We start from the raw sequence: 13,508 nt of genomic DNA, 5'->3' as shown, positions 1-13,508 counted from the left end.
CTCATTATTTCAAAAGGCTATTCTGCCAGTATGCTTCCCTGAGCCATGTGACACTGTTCCTGCTTCCCTCCTGTCACAACCTGGAGGCTGTCTGCACCGCTGCTCCCAGGAATGCCGGCCACAAAAGCCATGTGAAATCCCAGTCCAAGCTGGGAGGGCTCATCTTGGCCTGGTCTGGGAGAGGAGCAGTTCAGCAGGAGCGTGCACAGGGACCCCACAGGCCCCGACACGGCCCCGCTGTGGCTGTTGACACCAGTGTTTTGCAGTTACTTCACAGCCAGGACCCAGGCAAGCTGATTCCCAAGGACAGGCAAGGCTTTCTCCTTTCTTGTCAGAAAAATGTTACCAGAAAGCAACCACATATTCCAAGCCCCATAATATTTAGTTCTCATTTATTTTCTTTCATATCAGTGTCTCCTTCAAAAAGCCTTCGTAAAAGCCCTCCCACTACAGTTGGCCAATTAACCAAATGCCAACATCTTTAGAATATACTGATCTTATTTACCAGTCTTCCTGACAAAACCAACTGACCAGCAAAGGACGTATCTGTACCTGCATTTATCTGCTATTAAACACCTACACTAAAATACACACGTGAAACCTCTGCTTCAGCAGAGTTTATACCACAAGTGCTGAAAGCAAGCTCCACACACAGCCTGAAGGTAGGCTCCATCTTTTCAGCTCCTCATCTACATGATCAAGCTAAAACACTCCCAATTACATTTTTCCGCAACTATCAGTGTGGGTACCAGAAGGACTGGAGCTGGGAATGGAACCATGGTGAGCTCCACTCAGAAGTGGGATGGGAGAGAGAAGTTGGCTGATGAAAAACGTCTGCACTGGGAAAAAGTTTGAAGAAGTTGCAGTGCTGGGCTGTCCTCTGGTATTTTGTGTGACCTCGACACAACTGCATGCTCGTACTTGGCTTCTTCCTCAGAGTTTACCACCCCTCAGAGAAGCTAAGGACATTTTGAAAAGCTTTCCAAAGTTTGACAGGCTCATAGGCTGGGGAAGATTAACCGAAAAAGGACATACAGGAGCTTGGTGCCACAACCCGCATGATTCCAAGATTGATGCAAGTCCTTATTAAAATTTTCCCCTAAAGTCAGTGAAAAATTCTTCAAATGCAGTAAATAAATGAAATACTGGTTCCACCAATTCTCTAAATTCCTAATTCCCTGTGTCTTTGAAAGGATATATATAAAACTCCTTCTTAAAAGAAAAGCTCAACTTCAAAAATTAGTGAGTTTAGTATAAAAGAAAGGGACCTGAAAGCTACTGGAGCTGACCCTAAGACAGTTTTTTCTACCTCCCATTTCAGCCTCAGTAAATTTATGGTCCAATTTCAAAAATGGAGAGCAGAAACATATGTGAAAGCATGCCAGCAATTACTTTTCCATGCAGTCATTGACTCTGTATGCAAATCAGAGGCTCACAGGTACAAGTGGCTTGGTCATGGCACTAAGAGGTATCTCAGGCACTAAGAGGTATCTCCCTGTCTGAGATACCAACCCTTGTGTTCGAAGGCTCTGATTTATCACCAGAAACATCTTCTCATGGGGTAGATTTGGTGCCTGCACTCTTGCTTCCACTAAGGTCCCATCCTGACCTGCTACAGGGATGCAGCAGTATTTTGCAGCACTGCTGTTCCATCAGCAGGCTGGGAGCCTCACCTCCTAAGGCAGGCACCTGCTCCAGGGGGTAACTTGCTGCTTCCCCCAGCACCACGACACAGCAGCTCCTGGCAGGGGCAAGCCCTGCTCTCTGTGCCCTGCTCCAGGCAGGTAGGAAACCTGGCTGCCAAGAGGGTTTTTCTGCAGCTCCTCTAAGTGCTTTGGCAGCTTAGGAACCATGTAAACAGCAGGAGAGCTAATAAGAAAACTGACTCATGAGGGAAAAATCTCATGTCCTCCTGCAACTGAAGATAAACAACAACCCCAGTAAACAGCAGCAGCAGATAGCTGAGTGATAGGGGAGGACAATAAAATAAAGTGTCTTGAGAGCAATAACGTTTACAATAATATAATTCTGAGCTACTGAAGTATACACAAACTAACCAGTGAGCAACATTATAAAAAATAAAGTGATATTAAATAATCTGTTCAGCCTTTTTGTCACCTGCAACAAATTAGGCTTTCAATATGCAAAACATCTTCCTTCCAGAAAAACAAATGATCATGATTTCATTTAATTGTAATTTAATGAGGCATAATGTATTTTTTAAAGTGATATACACCAGGTGTGTGGTGAGGAAACTGGCCCAGCCAGACAAACCCTACTGTTTCTATTTTTGAGAAAACCCTAAAGCCAGCCAGAGACTGTTTTCGTTTCTGCAAATTATGTTTCTGCTGGAGGGGGTGAGGAAGGGAAACCCACAGCATTCATACATTTCTTATAAAATTCCATCGGCTAAATTAGCTCATTCTGACTTACTTACATCTCGCATATTAAAAAATAAAAAAATAAAAATTGGCAATTTGCAGAGTAACCAACTCTGCAAACCTAAAAGATCATCTTCAGGGACTAGAAAGTCTCAGTGACTTTAAATAGCCAAACGGATCTTCTACATAGAACACAGCTCCCAGGATACATTTTAGGACATGCAGCTTGATAATATCTTTGCTTTTCCACTCCTCTGCATCATTTTTAAGCTGGCTGCTGAAGAGGCAACTGATGAAGTTTAATGTTCACACAGGCTGTGCTTGAAAATGAGGTGTGTGATCACCCTGAGACAAGGGCTCTGCACAGCCTGGTTTACCCTTGGAACTTGCACTATTTTTAAAATTACACGCTGGATCCATAACTGACTTTAAGAAAATAATACCTGTGGTGGAGAAAAAAAGCACATCCAATCAAAACAAAAAAGTTACTGAATCTATTTAGGGAAGGAGTAATTTTGACTGTGTTTTTTCAAACTAGCTGAAACGTAGTCCCTTCAGGCCAGCGAAGTCACTGTCACAGGGGTTTGCTTTGCATTTATTCTGTGAAACCTCATTTGTGAACTTCTTTTACTTTTATTAACTACAGGATTTCCAGAACAAACAACCCAAACCTCACTGGCAACTAATCTTTTTTTAAGCAGCTTCTGAAAGATGATGCAGTGCAATGTAGAGTGACTGTTATTCCAACTGACTCCAGCATCCAGTGGACCAACTGAGCACCCTTCGAGGCAAACAAAGGCTTGATCAAAGCCCACAGAAGGTGAGGAGCAAGGCCTCTCTGCCCTCTTCCCAAAGGGCTGCTGCTCAGGCCTAGAAAGGGTGTCAATGACATCTCAGTGGGACAGCAGACTGCACTACCAGTGACCAAAGGCAGGATGATTTTGCAACAGGAACTTTTGAAAAGCAATCTGGATGGGGGCAAGGCGGTACTGCTGGAGTGCAGCCCAGACACTCGTGTGCTGGGGACAGAGGAGGACAAGGGCCATCAGGCAGCAGGAGACTCCCAAGTGCTGCACAGGGCCTCACACACATGAGGTTCAATGACTTGGATAGAAGTCATGCTCTTCCTCTTACAGACCTAAGCCATTTGACTACAAAACCAGGCACCAATGTTAAAGGGGCTCAGAACAGGCTTTGGACAATCAAAGCACTGGCCAAGGCAAAAATTTAAATAAACCCAACTAATGTGCTAAACCTCAGTTTATATGTTCTGTATAAGGAAATTATATATATATGAAGGACTGAAAAAGCATAAACACTTTTTCAGACTTTCAGTCTATTTGTGCCTCTCCATACTTCAGCTATGGCCAAAAGCAACAGAGAAAATGCTGAAATACTAGAAAAATATTGCTTCTGCAGTGCTTAAAGTTCCAAGTACTTTTAAGCCCTGCACTTGTACTGACAAGTCTCAACAGAAAAGATATTCTGTTTTCCATCAAGGAAAGGATGAGAAAATGTAGACATTTATTCAGTTTCAATATCCGGATCTTAATGGTCAGTGGTGTCCCCTCTCAGCACACAAGGCCTATTTCCAGCACAGAAGGCAGCACCCCGGTTAGCTACGTGTTTCTACTGAACTACACCGTAATTGTACCTTGAGAATACAACAACAAACTTGACTTTGCCAGGCTAAAATGACCATTTATATTTACAGTTGTCTGCTACTTGCAAGTGCAAGCTGGAGGCAGCAGGTCAGTCCAGGAGCTCTGCAGAAGAAGCACTGACTTCTCACAACCCTTCAAGGAATAAAGCAATTCCACCCGCTGAGTTCTTCTCACATCAAGGCAGGATTTTACCGTGACATCTCTCCGCCTCTCTGCATTTACCCCAAGTCTCACCTTCAGCATTGTCTATGGGGCTGAACAAGATACATTCAATAATTCTGAAATACTACTCTTTGCCTCTAAGTAGACAGCATTCAACAAGAACCTCTATATGAAGTACCTGTAGGCTTCTTGGGACTCAAGCTCATTTTCAAATGCTCACTGCTTTGTTTTCAATCCCTTGCATCTCTTCCTAATTCCAGATAGGATATGAAGCAGAAGTGCTGGAAGTCTATCAGAAATGCTTATCCTGGAAATGTGTCCAGTCCAATTTTGCTGAGCAAAATTGCTTTAGATAATCAGTGGAAAATTTTGAGTGGTTAGCCAAACCAAGCACCTTCATCTCCATTCTGTCACAGTTTCCATCAGGCAAAAGTGTCTTTGTACCCTGTTGCCTGACCAGCTCTTCTCTGTCAATGGTAAAAATGTGTGGTGCTACATTTGTATCAGTTTTACAAACTTCAGAACCTGAAGGACTCTGACTGAGTCTGACTCCCTGTGAATGGGAGACCAACAGTCTCCCAGCATCCTTCAGTGTACACATCACATCAGTCCTTCATTTAGAAGAAATCTTCTGATCTCCAGATTCAGCCAGAGTATGAGCCTTGTTCTTAAACTCATTTAGCTAATGCTAAAATACATACATCTCAGGAGAGAGCTGCTTAGGCACAAAGCATTTAGAGACTGATTTGAATAAAACTTATACAGGGTGCAACAATGAAAATTTGATTTTTATTATTAAAAATGAAGTGCTTAAATCCTCAAAGAAAACGGCTTTATTGCATTAGTTTAATAAAGCCTCTTTTTTATTATGGTATCTGTTTTTATGAGGGAAGACAGGATGTGCATGCGGATCTGAATGTGGATGCATGCAGAAAACGAGGCAGAGAAAGACCGACCACCTGCAGCCACAAAGTGCCACCATTTATATGACATGCATGTCAGACCTTTATCCTGAAATATGCTGGAAAATTAGCAAAGACACACAGCTTGTGCACACTGTAGGTCCATGCCTTTGCTTCCAAGGCTCAGGACTCCTGTGTATCAGCTGAGCAGGCAGCAGCCACCTCCTACAAGCACACATTCTGAAAGCCTGACTCACATGCTACTTAAGATCTTTTCATTCAGCTTATTGAATACAATTAAGTTAATTGAAACTGAAATTTTGGGCAGTGCAAAACCCACTGTTGGAACAAATATCCCATGTACCAAAAATCTGCAATTTATTAAATTAAGCACTTCCCTTACAGACTGCCTTCTTTCCTATGAGTACAACAGAACGCTGCTTGTGCCACATTACACCCAAGAATAAAACAAGTAGGCAGCATGAAAGCGTTTCATGCTATGAGAGTTTTCTGAGAGGGTAAAAACCAACAAAAAATCCCCCTGAAAACCCAAACCAGAAGCCTTGCTAATTGAAAGTCTGTGCACAATGGGGCAGACACCATAGCGATGAATGCAGCATGACTGTCTCACTAGATACCAGGCAGAGAATTAAAGCTGCTTGTGTTCCTCTCATGTGAGTTAAAGGGAAAATTATTTGCAAAAGGAATTCTGTCCAGGATTTGGCTCACAAGCAAATAGAGGTGGAAGACACAGTTATTTCAACAAACCATATTTCTGATTTTAATGCCTTGTAGAGGACTCTTTTCTGAACCCACTTCCATTTGGGGGAATTTTGCCAACGAAAGAATTAAAATGAGGGGTCACAACCCATAGCCTTACTACCCTAACAACCACCCTCCTGCTGTCAGAGCCCCCAAACCCTCTACAGGTGACCAGTGACACCTTTGTATGCCACAGAAATGTTATTTCCCTCTTCCTCATTGCAGAACCCTGGACTTGCCTACAGTTGCACCAGAAGTTGGGGTACCACTCAATCCTGTGTTCCCCTATGCCTCAACCACTCTTGCAGCCAAGGACTCCTGTGCACTCCTGTGACCAAATCCCTTGAACAAGGAGGATTGCTGCAGCTTATTTCATCATAAACTTCGCTACATCTGAAGCTGGTGGAGTTCCCTCCTCCTCAGGCTGTTACTCCTTTAATCCAAAGAGACGTGGCTGGCGCCACTAAACCAGGCAGGAGCTGAGCTGGGTGTGTGCTGCTTTCCCATCTGCAGGCTGGGAAGCCAACGCTCCCACATGGAGCTACTCAGGGCAGGAAGGAGGGAGCAGTGCTCTTTGGGAATAAAGTTACAAGCAGCCTGAACACACTGGTGTTTTTATCCAGCTCTCTTTGTATCTGGCCCCACAACGACTTGATTTTAAAAGCCTCACAATGATATTTCCAGTTTCGGAGGCTGTTCAGTAAAACAAGCACTGGCCACTTGCCCAAGCATTTTACTAGTTTTGGCTATTATTTCACAACATTGGCAAAAAAAAAGGATGCTCAAAAAAAGAGAAAGATACAAACTGAAACACTCCTTCAGTCTAAAGGCTTTGCAGTCCACTGGGCACTCCCAAGGAGAGCAGCAGTTCACTGATCAAGTGATTTAAACTGTCTGGACTCTTTAAAAAGAGCCAAATAAACTGTCCTGACTACAACTCCATGAGCCTGCAGCCAAGAGGGATGCTGAACAAACGAAGAGAAGAATAATACGCTCATTTTCTTTATGCAGAACAGGGTTCAAATTACCTATTTTCCAGCTTGAATTTTGAGGAGTGGGATCACTTGAGCTCCTCCAGATTTGCTGAAAAGCTTTCCGGTGAAGGACAAGGTAAATCCAAGAGAGCATTTTCATGCATTCCCTTTAAAACAGTCCTCTCAGTCCTACTTTTTCCTGTAACCAACACCACCTAACAATTTATCAAAACATTACAACCTTCATTAAGCAAGTTCTGGTTATTACTACCTTTTGGTTGCAATTTGAATGCTGTATTAGAAGATAATATACTGCTGCAGGATGGTACAAGGACTCTGCCCTGAGCATGGACCAAACTCCATGTGTGTATTCTCCTCTAGGAAGAAGTCCATAGCCTTGACCACCCGGCCCCTTGTCCTGCCTCTCATTTCAGAGCATCTTTGTTGGCCAACATGGAGGGTGCTCATGCTTTTAGAGGCCATTTGTCACCTAGAAGTTATCCTGATGTAAAGATGATCCATGCTTCAGCCAGGCAGGAATTTTTTGAGAACTCCAGTACTGGAGCAGTACTGCACTGTCCTGACAACCTTTTGACTTCACTGCACTGTTTGAGACCAACAAGAAACATCAGCTCCCTCTGTGCATTAAAGCCTCCTCACCCTCTACAGTCTGTATATTGCAGGCACTTCACTCACAAGCTTTGACTGCTTTTAAAAATGTACAAAGGGCAATTCCAAGTGTGAGGTTCACCTGCTCTGACTCTGACAGTTGTGCTTCTCTTACAGATTTGCAGTATTAATCAGAATTTTCCTTGTTTTTTTCCTCAAGATTGAATAGCTCTATGCAATCAAAAAGTGCCAAAGTCTTACAGAAATTAAGCCTTTCACTAAAGACTGTTTTAATAACAACTTCAGCTTACAGCCTGGCTTCATGCCTACGTGCTTTACAAAGATGCCTTCCATTTTAAAGGTATCAGATATGACTATCTAACTCTATTTGATAGGCCTCATAAAGCTGTCTGCCTTCAATTCAAACCCACTCACATTCCCGCATGCAGTTTTTTAGGTCCAGATAAGGATGCCTAACTTTCCATTAGTGAGCTGTTAGTTCAGAGCAACAGTCTGAGCAGAAGCAACAAACTGTTTCAGTAAACAACAAATTCTTCTGACTTAGGGGTCACAGGCAAGAGGGAGCCAAGGCCAAGGATCCTGGCTGTAAAAAACCTGGGCACAAGCAATGCAATTACATAAGCAAGAAACTGAACCTCCTGCCTCAGTAACATTGCTAACTGCCTTAGCCGTGGCAAGCTCTCTCCAGGCCGCAAGAGCAGGGAAGGCTATGCAGAGCCCAAGAGGGTGTCATTACAACAGACACCATTCTTACCATTGCTGAGCAGACGGTGGGCAACACCATCTTAGACAAACATGGCATGGTGCACCACCATTTTAAATATTTTGAAAGTTGTGTAGGAATTTCATACTTACTGAAAAGTGTCATTAAAACCACCTGCAATAATTATATTGTCTCTGTGGGTGTGCTTCTACCCATCCCACATGCTGAACAAATAGGCATTTAGATTCCACAATAGCATGAATTAAAATTATGACAGTGAATCTCTAAATATAAGAAGAAGCAGAGGTTAGCCGAAGACACGTACTAAAAATCAGGCATATACACTTTGAGGGTTCTTCATTCCCATTTTCAAATGAAAAGGAAAATGTTCACTTTGGAACCTTCTGTTTGAAAGAAACCCTCTTCATGGCTAACTCAGCCTGGGCCAGCTCCTCACCAAACACCCTGTGCAGCTCTCCTGTGCATACGGCAGGTACTAAACTGCCTGATGTTCAGTCTCCACCTCAGTGGGAGCACAGTGCTCCAGGAAATGTTCAGAACTTGTCACAGAGCCCAAAGAGCTTTGTTTTCATGTGTGCAGACAACATGGCCAGAGGTGTAAGGAAACACTGTCTTCAGTTACGTACTTCCACCTTCAAGAGGAAGATCTGGATGTTTCACAAACCATACAATTTCATCTCTCCTTCTGACCCTCCTCACGTTCTCCCTCCCACACACACGTGCATACACACAACTGTCAGCCACTTGTTCCGATGGATTTAGCCTAGTTTGGATCAAAGCTTCCTCTACTTCATTTAACAGATTTGCTCAGATGGAAGGTCTCAGGGGAGAAATAATGTTAGTAAGAAGGGGCTTTTCAGCATTGAGTATGTAGGTCATTGGACTTTAAAATAAATTAGAGAATAATTTATCTATTAAACAAGTCTCACAGTACATATTTCATGAAGCTATACTTAATTATAGGCTAATGTACACCACAGAGCTACCATGAAGAAAGATTAAGCAGTGGCCCATAATGCAGTCATTAATACCATTATTAGCTGGCTGGCACACAGCATCTATTATTTGGTACCATCACGAGAAACAACAGACTTCCAGTTTCCAATGCTGGCACTTCTGTGAAATGCAACAAACCCAAACCTTTCCAGAGAGAAACACACACCTCTCTGTACCTCGGAGGCAGCAGGGGGGATGCAAGCAGGTGAGAGTAGACTTGAATTTTCCACTCCAAGTGCCTTTTACAGAGTTTGCTTCTCCACCATGGACGTGTGGAAATATCCCACACCTTCTACTGTGCAGTGCAACACTGACTGACTGAGCCCCTCTTCTTAATATCCTGAGTAGTCCCTGATGTGAGGGGAGCTTGATTTGAGTTGGAATTAACAGCTGAGGACAAGGAAACCTAAGCGTGTATCTACACTCTTCTGCTGCAGTGATGGTTCCTGGGGGCATGATGCACTGTATGTAAGACCACTGGTCCTCTATATTAGGGCCCTGTTGACTAACAAAACTGTTGTGAGATGGGCAAATCTTTTATGGATGCTGTAAGATTTGCCTGTTCTGGAGTCAGTATCATGAACTGTAGAGTACATCGTATTACTTACGACGGAGGGCTAAGAAGCAGGTAATTCCTTTCTTGTTGGGGAATGAGCCTTTGATTTAATAGCAGACTTGGGCATTACCAACCCAAGTCTCCCAGTCTGGCTAAAGGAGAGCTTCATGTTTGGTGACAGTGACAAAACCCTCACTGGCAACGTTATTGCCGACCTCTTGCTCCAGTTCAGAATATGTCATTCTGTCAATACCATCTACCTTGATTATAGCAGGCTTTATATACAACAGGTTATGACCCCAGAGGGATGAAAAGCTTTTCCAAATTAAAAGCAGCATTTAAAAGAGGAAATACTCATACATTCCTATGTAGTTTTCATTTGATATCCTCAAGGCTAACCCCAGAACTCGTGTTTTTTTTCTGAGTGCAGCCATCTTACAAATTTAATGGAAGAAGGGAAGTAATAAAATGTGCTCCATACTTTAATTAGTTCCCTCATAACATGGCATTTCCAAAATGGCAGTGCCAAAGAAAATCATTAATCTAGGAGAACAGACAAAGGCACTGTATGGGACAAGGGACAGGCCTCCAAGAGATACACACTCCCCCTTTTCTTCTCTTGCTGGTAAATCTTACCTCAAAGAACAACTCCAGTTATGCAAAAGGAATTTGTACCAATATTAAATATTAAGCCACTTTCCATTTCTTAAGCCTTGATACAGAGTATCACAATTGAGAGATCACATGTTGTATCCTGCTCCAAAGACAGCAGGATAAATGTAAATGGCCTGTCTTTCCAAGCACACATTCACCCTGGGTGCCCCAGGTGCCAGGCTTAAGCTGATACTATCATGCAATCATTTCAACATCTGCATTTCACTAGGTGAGTGAGAAAACCTGTGTCAGATGTATGAAAGCAAACACAATCTGCTACAAAAGGCAGACACTTTTCCCAGCACACTTGCCCTACACATTTCTTGTGGGAGCAGCACTAGCTGTGGCATCAGTTGTACCACAGGAAGGAATTGAGGAAGTGTCAAGAAAGAAGCCCAAAAACACCTCTAACTCTCAGTCTCTTATTACCTCTTCCTGGCAATCAGGCAGGAGCAAATGTGGAAGTTTATAACCACAGAGAGGAGCTCAGGGAAGAACTCCCATGAGCGGAATGACTGCTAGAGAACAAAGCTCAGGTAACGGTGCAGGAGTGGCCAAATGCAAACAAACAGCGTTTCTTCCAGGAAGAAGTAGCCTTGTTCAAAACTGACAAAGAGACTGGGGAAAAGACTGAGAGTGGTTTGACCTGTTTCTATGGCACACCCCCTGCCTTGATCTGCAACAACCATCAGCCCCACAAGAGCCACAGTTTTGTCCCTTCTTGGTTATAGAATAGAAATTGATACCTGTGTGCGGTTGAATGCTACTCTTGCAAAGACAGCTTGAGACACACTGGCTCTCTTCAGCTCATCTCTGACTTGCTGGTAAATATCTGGAGAGACTTCCACCGATGAATTTGATGGCTCTGGTTTGACAGCTCTAGGGATGGGTGGATGATTCAAGAACTGCTGGTTGATAGCCTGTGGGTGCTGGTGAGCCAACAGTCGGCTGACAGCAATCTGCTGGTTTATCAGATGGGCCATCGCTATCTGCTGCCTCACCAGTTGTGGACTGAGCTGAGGAGACAGGAGCCCAGGGTTTATCATTGTTTGCATCGTTGGCACTTGGTTTCGGATTGGAGTACTGTGGTGAATTTGGCCATGAGGAGACTGTTCATTAGTTTTTCCCAAAGTTGCCAGCTGGTTGATATTTGGTAAGTGCATGGGACGTTGACCAAGAACACAATAGTCTGAAAGGTTTTCTCTTTCCACTCTTTCCACTGTTAAAAGAGAAAAATTAGCTTGCTGTCATTTCAGTTTGCACTCAGGGCAAGGATTATATTGCGGGTGACTGTACACAACAGCACCTACTTTACTTTATAAGTCTACACTTGCATAGAAATATCACAGAAACATAAGCAAAAGAAACACGAAGTAAAAGCAACAAGAATAATTAACATTCTTTTGGACTTCTCAGGCTTCATCCACAATTCATGAAGAGTCCGTATAAACCAGTAGCAGGTATCCTCTCCAGCCTCCTTCCATAAAGGAACAAGCTTGGACACTTCCATTTGTATTGTTACTAACATTTGAATCTGTTGAGTAACCTTTAAAAGCGGTCAGTGTTTCAGAATCACTGGTATCTATGTAAAGGAAACAAACTCGAATTGGCATCCATTCACACAAACCAAATAGAAACAAGGCCATTCCCTGTGCAGCTCATGGCACAGCTTCTCATTCCGAACTCAGCAACTGTTATCTTTTTCACATAAACTCCATCTTGCACTCTGTGTGGATAAAGCTATCTGGTACCATCAGCTCACCCAGGTGCACCACAGCAGACTCATGCTGGTTGCGTGAAAGCATATTACAAAACAATGAAATTCACACATGAGAAAAGTTTAAAGCAATGGTTCCTGTAGCCAAAGCCTCACCACCATGAGTCTGTCCAGAAACTTTAAAGCACTTCTGCATGAATGCCCACTTGAAAGAAAGTGGCTTCACTCTCTTCAAAAAAAACCTTGTTTAGCACAACAGTGATCTCCAAGTGACATCATGTTACAAAAAACTAAACAGCACAAGCAAAATGCATACACTGTAGTTTCATAGTTTTATACACTGATGTGTATTGTCCCCCTGTTAAATATCTTATGTCAGCAATATCACAGTATCTTTTCATGTAACTGCAAAACTAAATGCATTTATTAAAAAAGAAAATTTCCTCTGAAAGTACTATTTGAAATAGGAAATGAAGTTTGAAAAGTGCATAAATATAACTCCTACCTAGATAATTTTAAGCAATCAGGAGTCATTTTACAGTAGGTTGCAGAGTCCGTGAGCCTCCCTACATGCAATTGAATAGGCATTTTTATATGGATCTCATATGAAAGTGTTCAGAGAAGTGTATCATAGAAAACCACTACCTCATCCCCGTATTGGTCTCAGCAAATAACAAGATAGGATTTATTTCATAAAGGCCATAATACTATTACAACTTGTGTAATGATTAACAACTGTACGAGGTTTTGAACTCTTTTTAAAAACCTAATCTATATAAAGCTTTGAAGCTTTACACAGTTAAAACTCAGAATGACAGCTTACTGATGGCTTGTTCTGTTTCCTTCTCAATAGAAAGACAGCTCTTTTCACCTTCCAAAGTTACTCTAAGACAAAGAAGGACTCATGACCTGAACACATACAAACACATAGCTACTATCTTTAGAACTGTCACTCTGGAACAACACTAGTACTGAATTTTACAACTAGGTGATTTAATATCCAGGACTTCCTTGTAAGAAATTTTAACTCACTCTTCCCATTCTTTTAAAGGAAAACCCCATAACATCTTTAGCCTTCTGTAAAATAATTGCTTTAAAATTAATTTTGAAGAAAACTATGAATTCCACTTTTCCACAAAAGCTAATGTTTCAACTCAACTGATTTTCTAAGTAAGCGTTTACTTGTATTTCAACTATGAAAGCCAATGCAATACATGTGATACATAAATATTATTGTCAGCAAATGACCGTTTTGCTGTGTTACTCACAGGCTGCCAGATACATAACGCAGTATTTCATCTTGCTGAAAATATTGAAAATCCCTATTCAAAAGCTGCTCCTCATGATGTCAGTAGGCCTCCCTGGAATGAGGTACAGAAAGTTCTA

The 13,508-nt window shown here is 42.4% G+C and overlaps 1 protein-coding gene across 2 annotated transcripts in view; it reads right to left on the bottom strand.

Moving 5' to 3' along the window:
* SATB2 (SATB homeobox 2) overlaps window positions 1–13,508 on the bottom strand; it is a 132,867-nt gene that overhangs the window by 42,788 nt on the left and 76,571 nt on the right. For both annotated transcript variants that reach the window (XM_039555439.1, XM_039555440.1), the window contains exon 7: window positions 11,152–11,624. In XM_039555439.1, coding sequence (XP_039411373.1) covers window positions 11,152–11,624 — 473 coding nt within the window. The remainder of the gene's footprint in view (window positions 1–11,151; window positions 11,625–13,508) is intronic.

The sequence above is a fragment of the Corvus cornix genome, chromosome 7 (assembly GCF_000738735.6).
Source record: "Corvus cornix cornix isolate S_Up_H32 chromosome 7, ASM73873v5, whole genome shotgun sequence".
NCBI lineage: Eukaryota > Metazoa > Chordata > Aves > Passeriformes > Corvidae > Corvus > Corvus cornix.
The sequence above is the reverse complement of the archived record's forward strand: the minus strand, read 5'-3'. Positions and strand labels throughout refer to the sequence as shown.